This window comes from Rhopalosiphum maidis, chromosome 1 (genome assembly GCF_003676215.2).
Source record: "Rhopalosiphum maidis isolate BTI-1 chromosome 1, ASM367621v3, whole genome shotgun sequence".
Lineage (NCBI taxonomy): Eukaryota > Metazoa > Arthropoda > Insecta > Hemiptera > Aphididae > Rhopalosiphum > Rhopalosiphum maidis.
The window spans coordinates 13,085,331-13,097,368 of record NC_040877.1 but is presented as its reverse complement, the minus strand read 5'-3'; the positions used below and the strand labels follow the sequence as shown (position 1 = coordinate 13,097,368).

The 12,038-nt window shown below is 28.3% G+C and overlaps 2 protein-coding genes across 2 annotated transcripts in view; one reads left to right on the top strand and one right to left on the bottom strand.

Moving 5' to 3' along the window:
• Nucleotides 1-4,095, top strand: part of LOC113560870 (neuroligin-4, X-linked-like) — a 295,089-nt gene extending 290,994 nt beyond the window's left edge. Inside the window, exon 12 of the mRNA XM_026966983.1 lies at nucleotides 95-4,095. Within this exon, the coding sequence (XP_026822784.1) occupies nucleotides 95-654 (560 nt within the window). The 3' untranslated portion in view covers nucleotides 655-4,095. The remainder of the gene's footprint in view (nucleotides 1-94) is intronic.
• Nucleotides 4,096-10,633: 6,538 nt separating this feature from the next.
• Nucleotides 10,634-12,038, bottom strand: part of LOC113557215 (thymocyte selection-associated high mobility group box protein TOX-like) — an 82,373-nt gene continuing 80,968 nt past the window's right edge. Inside the window, exon 14 of the mRNA XM_026962647.1 lies at nucleotides 10,634-11,755. The gene's annotated coding sequence lies outside the window, so the exon portion shown is untranslated. The remainder of the gene's footprint in view (nucleotides 11,756-12,038) is intronic.

Below are 12,038 nucleotides of genomic sequence, written 5' to 3'. Positions count from 1 at the left end.
TCAAAACGGTCGGGCAAAGACACGAGTAACGCACTCCTACCTACCTGGGCCCCGAAAGTTTTTTTCGCCCTGTTAACGTCAATTCCTGTTTTAGGAGCCACCGAGTTGTTGCAAATGACGCGGCCGGTCGCGCAACACTTGCAGCAGCAGCACCAACAGCAGCACCAACAACCGCACTCCATACTGAAGAAACCTCCGGTTACGGTGACCGGTGTGTCCTCTCCGAACGTCTCGCAGCCCCCCACCGACCCGGGCGGCGTGTCCAGGGGGGCCGCGGCCCAACCGCCGCCCGCCGAATTCGCCGACGTCGCGGCCCAGTGCTATCATCCGGGCGGCAGCATCGTGGGCATCGGCACGTCGTCCACGCTGCCCCGGCCACCGCCGCCGCCAAAGTGCCCGCGGCCCGATCACCACCACCATCACCACGTCGGCGGCCACCACCACCAACAGCACATCCACGGCACCATCAGGAGGCACGCGGCCGCCTCGTCCGCGCTGCCGGCGTGCACGTGTTCCGGTCCGGTGGCCGGCGGCGCCGGGACCTCGCCGTCTCCGTCGCAGCACCACCCGCACGCGTCTTCGTCCAACCTGGCCGTGGACGTGGCCGCGGAGTCGTGCGCCAAGACGGCGGCCGTCGAGGAGCTGCACGTGTGACAGTCGAACCGCGGCCACCGCCGGTCGTCCGATACGGAAATCGACCGGTTGGCCAGTGACCTGACCAGGATATGCGACCAGCTCCGCGAGTCATCCGGCGCCGGCGGCGGTGTCGACGGCGATGGCGGCGGCGGCGGCGGCGGCGGCGACTTGTTCTACTTATGACATTACTTAACGTTGGACGCGATGCAATTCCGTGCGAACGCGCGCGCACGAGACAACGCGCACTAGAGAGAGACGCGTCTCTGTACATATTATTATTATTATTATTATATTACATTATTTATGTATAATTACGTATTGTATATTAATTGATAACGATAACGATGTTATTTTTGAATGTCTTTAAGATAAAAATTAAAATGTTTCCTCGGTTATTCCTCGTCGGATCCTCTCCGTGAAACTACCGCCCTTCCCATCGCTCTCCACCATTCACCTCACCCCGCCAACGTCCTCGTCGACGAACTTGTATTGTACTAACATTGCAATTATAATAATAATGATTATCATCATCGTTTGTAATTGATATTTTTAACGGTCATTATTGATTGGGGTGCGTTCACGTGAAATGTTGTTAGCGTTATTATTATTATCATTATTATTATAATTATTGTTATTATTCCGTTGGTCGTTAATAATAATTCTAGTTACCAAAAAAAAAAAAAAACAATTGTTAAAATTATTATGTTATTATTATTATTATTATTATTATTTATTACTGTTGTCTTACGCGTTTCGCATTGATGTGTTTCGACGAAATCCTCGTTTTCCAATGACAATATTTGATTTTCCGGCAACCCGACGACGATACGGCATCACCGAAAGGTGTAATATAACAATATTATTACGCCTACCAAAAGTAAATAAATAGATTACGCTTAAGCGGTAACCTGCTGAAAATATTGCGCACAGTAGACGACAGATAAACGTCCTCGAGAGTCTCGCACGAGCGGTCAAAATTAATGTTTAACTTATCGTGACACGTAACGTATTTCTTCGCAATTCGTCAATAAGAAAAACGTCTTATCGTAAAATTGTCCGTGACTCGTAAATTTCGCGAAAGCAGTAATCCTTGATGGAATCGTAAAATTGGCATAATTTAGTGGAAAAAAAAAAATACATAATAAGGGTGTAGAAATTCAAAATTGTCTATACATATAACAACAGTTGTCGGAAATCCGTGCTGTTGAACGCATAGATAGCAGTTATTTTATTTTTTTTTCATTCCGAATACACTTTCAATATTTTAAAATCCAATCCGATGACGGATAGTTTAAATAATTTGATACAGAACGTGCTGGAGGTAACAGAAAGAAAAAAAAATCGAATAAATGACAAAAATTGCGTGCTGAAATAATGTCTGAAACTCCGCGAATCCAAACCGGGTACAGAATTTACTTTTAGTTAAAAGTTTACCAGCACGAGACAAAAACAAACGAATAACTTATTTTATTTGGATCTTATTATTATGCATATCGTAAAAGTTTAAAACAAAATATGATTTGTTCCAAACCTATGCAAATTTAGTTTCCTTTAACTGGAAAAAACGATACGAAAATATTGAATATATATACGCGGTATCGTTGTACGTATACACTACACGCAACAATAATATTTTGTTGTCGGAATAACGATGTCATTGGAAAACGAATACGCCTACACTCGAGTTGTACACTGCTCACGAAAACCATAAGATAAATTGATAAAATATTAAATAATGTTATTTGTTACTATAAGATTAATTAATATTAAACGTGAATATATTGATATTGTGACGATAGAATGCATTAGGAAAAAAAACACTATGTAAAAACGATATATCGTATATTTATATATACATCGCCAATTGTCGCGGTTAATATGTTGTACACCTAATATACTCCCGACGAGTGTCCTCTATCGGAATCAATTATTGTGACCTAAAAATTAAATAAATACGCATGCCGATATTATTATATTAATGATATAATATTGATGTCGATGTTCCGCCGGAAGAACGATGAGTTTCGGGTGGCCAGCTTCCAAGAAAATTATGCTATTGTCGATGGCATTTTTAATCGTTTTCAAAATGTTTCCATAGCAGTAAAACATTATTATCTAAACCTTAATTTTGAACACAATAATTTTTAAAAGTTCTTCCGCTACGTTACAAGTAGACGATCAAATGGATATATCAATATGTGTTAACCACGTAAACGCATATCAGTGCATGGGCTTAACAGTCGTATACTATAACAAACTGCACGGCAACATCAGTTCTATATGTCACAGAATTGCAGATTTTAAATACCTATAGTTTTTTTTTTTTTTTTTTAATTGTATCGTATGATTAAAATAATGCTGTGCACCTCCGTCGACACGACCATTTATAATCGATCGATTTTTTTTTATTTTGTTTCTCGTAAGTATCTGAAAATCACTTTGCAAGTAACGCATCCAATTGAATAGTTAAATCCTAATATTCAATAAAACAATAACAATTCGGTATGATGTGTAATAATTAGATACCTATTTTACGTTTTTTATTTAAACTCACCTATCTACCGTGGAACGACCCCAAACATATTATTATTATTATTATCATCACTGTTAATAATTGTGTATTATATCATTATTATCATATTCGTTTGTTGTAATGGGGTACCTACATAAACGAGTTACCTAACTATCATTATTTGACAAAATAAAATGTTGTGTGCTCGCCAAATCGTCTATACATTAATATTGCCACATAATATTATCATATTTGAATAGTAAAAAATTAATATGTGTAAATATTTATGTATTTTTTATTTATTTATATATATATATAAATTATAATATTATTTACTTGTTAAAAATTAAATATATACCATATATAAATTTCACATAAGCTTAATTACAAAATATTATATTATGATTTGTCAAGACCCATGTACAAGGAATCGCGAGGACGAGGAAAGACTTTCAACAAATACAGAAAACACTCACGACAAAATATTTGTTGTAATTACTAGCCGTTTAGACTTAGTAAATTTCATCTTGTATATTATTATACAATTATTATTAAACAATAACTTTTATGCAATATTCTAAACATGCATGATTTCCGTGTGCCTACAGCATAACTTGCCGCTGTTTATGTTATTATATTACTGTTGTTCGTACCGACAAAATAGTTTAAAATGTATACAGTCTCTGGCGATCAGAATATGTTATAAACCTTTTGCGGAACCCTAAACAAATAGCGAAGATTATTATTATAATTATTATTTTGAATATTATCCCGTTGTTGTTCAACCATATTGTTTAATTACGGTATATATATATGTTTATATTAAAATAATTATTAGATATTAATGTCCATGATTATATTTTTAGTCTATTGTTTTCATTAATATTGTACAGATATACGAGTTCTTTTGTATAAAAATTATTTTTTATTAATACATTTTAACGAATAAGATCATTGTGAAATAAGAAACGAAATTATTGTGTTTTGTTAATAAACTGAATTATTACTCGACGTTGACATTAGTATAAATGTGCGGTTCCTCCAATACTTACGATAATATTGTATATTATCTCACCATTTATTATAATTCTTTTAACGACCAAATATTGTTTCAAAACCAAACAAATGAATTTTCTAAAAATAAGTTAAAAATTCCTCTGAAATAAAAATATCCCAATAAAATATTTTGTGTGTTATATATAATATATTAATAAATATACATTTCCAGGAACTATTTTTCTGAACACATTCATATTTGTCATAATATAAACTTTAAAATTGTATCTGCAATTATTAACTTTATATACCTATATATACGTACTTTGTATGTAAACAGTAAAGAACATATTTCTGATTAGTATACAAATATTTGACGGTCTAACATAATATCATCGTTTTATTATTAATATTAAATATTTTTATAATACATATAAAACACTTATTGCTATGTGTTATATTGAAATATAAAAAATTTAAAATAAAACATGTAGGTAAACGGGTACCGCTTGATGTATATTAGATGTAGAATGGGTGACTATTATAGGTATGTTAAATTTGAATTCAATGATATATCATTTGATTGAATTGTATACGAAAACCTTGCATAGGTGATATGCTTTTTTTTGATATAGCTATCAAAGTCATTTGTTTTATTTTTTGTATTATAGAAGGTTGATAATTTTTTTTCCGATAATATTGCATTTATTATATTATTAATTATTATAATAATATATATTTATACCATATTACATCAACTTTATAACAAACGATTTAATAATATCTTTCTGTAAATACCATAAAACAAAACAAAAATAGATTTATATTAGGTACATGTAAATAGATAATATTTTTATTATGTGTATAGTAAAATATCTTAAGTCTCATATAGCTCATATAGCTCAAAAATAGTCGAAATATTTTAAAAATGTTATCGTCTATATAAAACAATACTATTATAAATATTTTGTAAACATTTCAAGTAACTATACGGTTATTCGTTTTCATGTTACATCAAAAAAATAAAATCAATTTTTTTAAAATTGGATTTGCAAAAAAATTCACTTTTGTCTTAATCTTTTGTTTGTTTTTTCGATTATAAAAATATGTAAATACTAAGAATTATTAAGTACAACCTCTCTAAAGTACAAATCAGATTCAATTTGATATCCAAAACCACTCTATTTTAAAAAATGAAGCATTTTAACTGTACACAATTTATTTTGTAGTCATTCAAAAAAAAAAAAAACATAATCACTCTGCTCAGAATCTTAAAATAAATCATCTAAAAAAAAAAAATGTAAAGTCCAAAAAAATTTTGTTTTTCCTATCATAATATCTGTTGTAAAAGAAACTGGTAGTAAACATTATAAAATGACACTGAATGTGTCCAATAATTTGAACTTGAATTGTTTCATAAAATAAAGTGATGGACTGATTTAGATTTTAAATACCATATAACATATAATAAAACATATTTAGTTTCAAATAATAGTGTTACGTATTGCTTGATCATAAATTCATAACTAACCGTCTAACTAAATTTAATTAATCTACAATAAATTATGACAAATAACCATTTAGATGTTTACATAATGTTTATTATAATTTATGTATGTATATACAACAAATAGGCTTTGTTTTTGACTTTAGCAAACGCAAACAATATCCTTTAGTATATATTTAAAATATTGAATAAATCCACTGATTATAATATTATACAATATATTATTATTAAATATTATTGTACATAATATAATCAATGGTAGATCGAAATTATTATCGATATGAACAATTTAATTCTTTGAAACTGCCATGAAAAAGTTTCACCTAAATTTATAGTAATTTCTAAATCTACTTCAGCATACACAAATCTAATCATACCTTTATGATACTATTATTTTAATATTTCATAAACACTTAATATTTAAAAATGTAACTGTTTCGATCCTTTAAATAACGAGAAATATTATAGAAATATGTATTGGCTAAAGCCTAAAGCCATCGTATTATTATTTATTGATACATTATTTTTTTCAACACACACACACACACACACATATATATATATGATTCAATTGTTGTTCGTGAATAGCTTTGTAAATCAAATACAAGGTTCTACGCAAGTTGTACTTACAGAAAATAGAAAGTACCAAATACACACAGTCCTTTATTTTTCTTTATAAGCATTTAAAATGTCTAAGTTTTAATGTGTACAAAATCCATTCAAAAACAACAATTTGCAAATTATTTTGTGGTTAAAAAATCATAACATTTTTAAATTCAAACCTTGGTTTGACACAAGGTTTAAATTTTTCTTACAAAGGTTATAAAAAAAATTAAGTATGTTCGCACAATTACTTTTTACTAGCATTTGAATATTAAGCTTTTGTGGACCGTAGTATAAAAATTTCTCATCAAACAGTTATTGATATATTATTTTAATTTTTAAAATATAAACTCCAAAAACTTAAGACATTCTAATATTATTTAAATTATCGTTTTCTATATTGAATGACATTCTTCGAATAACTAGATTACACTTTTGAGCTGCTTATAGGCATTTGTAATTTTCTAATGTGTTTACATTTATACTAAAATATTTATAAACATTATATACGTGGCCTAAAAGGTAGAACAAATATAATATATAAGACTCTAGACAAATTTTTCTGACAGCAGTTTTAAGTTTTTAATATCATATTATATGTAATATATTGTCACAGTTATTTTATAAAATAATTTGAAGTTTAAATTTTGACAAAAATCGTCAAAATAATTACTAAAATTGTATTATTGTTTATTTTTATTAAACACGTATGAAATTGTCAATTTTAGTGGCTTAGATCTTAAAATATAACATACGATTATTCATAAGTTTTTTTGTTATAAATTTTAGGATTAGTCATAGAGATTTCAAGTAAAAATTCCACAAAATTAGACCTTCGTACAAAAAATAATCAATTATTGTTATTTTGTTGTAATTTAAAAAAAAATAATATTCGTAGGGACTTGAATTATTTTTATGCAAATATTATTATTAATTATTATATACAGTTCAATTTTCCAATATATTTCAATTATTTTAGTTATTGACTAATTATATCACAAATTCACAAATCTATTCATATCATTTTACGGTAAGTCAGTATTGACTCAACAGTTAATGAGTAACAATAATATATAATATATAAATAAACATAACTAGCTATTTCCCATAGCTTTATGCACATATCATTAGATTTGATTTGGTAAGTGATGACTGATGACAAGTAGATAAGCTAAAAAACCACTGACCTTGTTCAAGGTTTAAGATATCTCCATACAAAATTTTAACAAAATCTGTTCAGAGGTTTGGCCTTGAAAACTTAATAGGTAGACATAGTTACTTTCGCATTTATAAAATTTGTGTAATATAATTATAATTATTAATACAATAAATGCAATGTTTGCAAAAATTAATTAAGGTTACCGTATTACTAATTGTAAAATAAATTGGTATAGAAGTAATTTAAAATAAAATTAGTCATATGACATATAGTTTAACAATGATTTTATTCTTATTATATTATATTTATAGTTTATTATACGATGGTTTATCATTTAATTCAAATTTAACAGATTCATTGCAGTGACTTACTCAATGACGATATATACTTGATTCAAATGATTTGATACCTGTTGGTGTTATCTACAAAAGAGTACAAATTCTCTACTTATCCACTTTTTACTTGTTTTTAGTTTTCGGGATTAGCAATCGTCATCGATTACAGTTTATAATAATTAGATTAAAACATATTTTTTAAATTAATTTACCTCTGGGTGCCCCTGGATCACTTTCTATTTTTTTTTCTTTTTATAGTATTTAAGTTTTTTAATTTTATATAAATTTATATATAATTTTTATTCTTATGTTTATTACCCCTCTGATCGCTAAATAATCATAATTAATGGATTTAATAGTTACCTAATTATTTATCGAGTAAAAAATAACAGAATATACTGCAATCTTTGGCTTTTGCTACAACATAATTGTATATTTAATAAATTCAATTTTTTAAATGTTTATAAATACATTTTTCTTGCTGATGGTGGTTCTTTTAGACATTATAGTTATTATAGTTATAGCTTATAAGATTTTTGAATTTAATTATTTACACAAAAATAATAAATTCTTATGAAATATATGAACACAAATGCATAATTTTACAAGCTACGAGCTAATGTATATCGTTTAGAATTTTGGATCTAATAGTAACAACTAGCAACTAATGTGGCCGTAACACAGTCGTTTAACCATATTATATTTATTTTTGATGTATTTTCAAAAGCAGAAATAGTTTTCTTATTCTTATATTTTTTATTGTCCTCCATCAGACATGTGGATTTAACAGTGAGTCTTGATAAAAAGTAACAACCGATTTAACCTCCATCGAAGTCAATATTATAATTTGCATTGATAAAATGACTTTATCATTATTAATAATTATTATCTAAATACTAATCTAAACTATAATAATTATAAAGTATTGTAAATTAATACAAAATACTCATTACTAATTTTACTTTCTCGGTACTCACAATCTATGTGGTACCTACCCACCACTACCACATTTTAGCAGTGAGATAATTGTCTTAAAATAACCATCCCGCGATACCGCTAAATTTATTATTGCATTCAGGTATATTTTACTAGAAGTGTCCGAAGTGTCTTGAGTCTTGACGCTACTACCATAGTAATATAATAATATAGTCTGTACTTTGTACATACGCAAAGTTACGAAGGCCGCACTAATGTACAGTCAACTGCGTGCCTGCATCGTACAGCATACAATCTGCAATAATCTTACAACCTACGATTTATGAACTAATTGCTTATGTTAATATTTTAGATAATACAAATTATGTTTTATAATAATGGTGATTAAATTAAATTAATTGAATATAACTTATTATCAATACTGAAACTTTAATTTAAAAATGCAATTTTAATTAAAAATTGTACAACAATATATAATAATAACAATACGGAAGGTACCTAATAATCTATTAAAACAAAATGAAACTGCTTATTATTTGTTATTAAACAATCTTTGAAAGTCATAAGTACAAAAACCTAAATACTGTTTTAGGAAACTAACAATAGTTTCTATAACAAAAGACATCCAACAAAGACGAAAATCTCATTATTATCATCGTCATCATCATCATCATCATCATCATCTTAATCATCATTATTATCATTATTATAACGTGAATTTAGTTCAAAACATAGGAGGTAATACCTCACAATGTTTACAGCAGCTAATGAGGAATTTAAACTCTGAAATAGTAGTTGAGTCTCAGTATGCACTTTTAAAATATAATTTTTATAAACCTCACGTATATACATCTGTTATTTAATACCTACAATAATAATTAATATTGTTTTAATGATTTTTTTTTACATATATATGAATGTTGTATACATTTTCTAAGAGTATAAGTTAGTTCATATAATCGTTTTAAAAGAGTTAAATCTCCTTTTGTCAAAAGTATTTGAAAGGAAATTATTTTAACGCATAATATGATATACCTACTACTTTAGTGTGAGTAATAAACCAACATTTGAATAAATAGTCTTTTGAAACGAAAAAATAATAAGCCCAATGGTACGGAAAAATTCGAAATTCTTATAAAAAGTGTTCTGATTAGGCACAATAGGTTGTCATCCTAAAAAGTATTTATTAGTTTACTGATAGACATTGACATTTTATTATGTGCTGATTTTATAAAATAATATACATCTAATGCGGTTTGACAGTTTAAGTAAGTGTAGAAATAATATAAGATATGGGGCTTAATAATTCCAAAATAAAAAATAAAATGCATATAATACACAACAGAAATCGCGCACATTGTGTGGAATGCTAACAAATATTTTTGTAACCAATTTTTTGTTTTATTATCAATTTTCTACAGATCATAAAGTCATACAACTAGATGTCTTAAGATAAGAACATTACATTACTAGTAGCATAAAATATATTTTTAATTTTCTTAACTTTATTTATAATTTATTCTGAAATTTCTATGACCAATTAAGATTTATCGAAAGATGTTGATCATATTACAATGTGCTCATAATTTAAAAATACATAGTTATTTTAAACCATTCGATTCTTACTATTCAAAAATTATTGATTTACCAGGAATGCATTTTGATTGTAAGCACTCATTTAACACATAATTCAACATTTCCATAGATAAATTAATATATTACCTCAAGTGTAATCATTATATTATAATAATAATAAATATTAAATAGTATCTAGTCATTGAGACCATCGTTTGTAAAAAATAAAACAATAACGAATCAGTTACAACTGATTCTAATAATTAAATTACAAAACTAGGAGTTATTTTCTACTATTTAATTACATTTTTTATTTTTCATTTTTAATCGTTTACATTTTATTTATATACTATATAAACAGATTGAAAAACAACAGATAACATGAGCGTTCTTAATCATTTATGTACAAAGTATAAAATCATACCTACTTAAAAAATAAACAAAAGAGAAAAAATATTCAGTATTATAACAACTTTAAAATTTTCAATTTGGCTAAATAATAAAATAAAAATAAAACAAAAATAAATATTAGGCAATAATGTTAATACTTGAATAAAAAATAATATAATTTCACAATGATATGAGTACCTAGCTATTATTTTTTTTAAATTTAAAATGTCCTTTAGTAGGTATCATAACACTTTATAACTTAAACACGTGACAATTTACAGGTGTCCGATTGACATAAATACTTTATGTACCGTGGTACTAGTTACCAAGGATTTTATGGTAAATAATAATATTTAAGACAAGACTAACGTGAACTTCGCCATATCGATTGTACGGTTTAGGTCATATATTATATTATATATATAATACAAAACAAAATTGTAAATATTATTTACATAAAAAAAACTTAATGCTTTTAACATAAAAAAAAAAAAAAAGAAAACGGTTTAAACGTTAAAAAATAGTAGTTCATTTTAACAATATTAATAATATTATGTTTATATTTATTATGTGCACAAAAACAGCATTGGGATTGTCGCAGGAGACATTGCTTACATTTACAGGAGCAAATTTATTGCTTAAATACGACATTCTTATTTACATTCATTATGATTCAATGATATTATTGCAACGAAAAAAAATATATAAATATATACAAACTGCAGTATATTATATTTATGTATGTAATAATAATAATATCATATCGTAGTACGTTAAATATAATATTATGAATTATCATATTATTTTTTTCTTATAAATATAAATATTCACAAGCATTATAATATGAGATACTCGTAGTCACATGGATTTACATACGTAATAATAATTACAATATCAGTAATAATAATAATAATAATAATAATAATAATAATAATAATAATATAATACAATATAATTAATATAATAATAATTGTATAATGTACATGGGACAGGTAGCGGTCTTCAGGTCTCCTTATTTTCCGGAAGAGGACGAGGAGGATAATCGACTTTGGGCGTTTGGTCTATGGCCTCTTAAGCACCTCTAACACCAGTCGTTCACCGTAATCCTGCAAAACGAAAAGTTATTAGAAAATTGTCACAAAATATTGTATTATAATCGAAAAGATCGCCGACGATTGTGGAGGCCGTGTGGAGTGGTGTATGAACAAGACGAGAAAGACATGAATGTGGTACGTAGAGTATGATCGTGTGTTGACAAGTTAATATTTAACAAATATTTTTTGGCGTTAATCGTCAAATTATTATCCAACGACACGAATTTATAACTGTCATTAGTGATGCAAACGCGTCAATTTTCTTATTTTCTGTCCGACGTTTGCAGTCGACCGC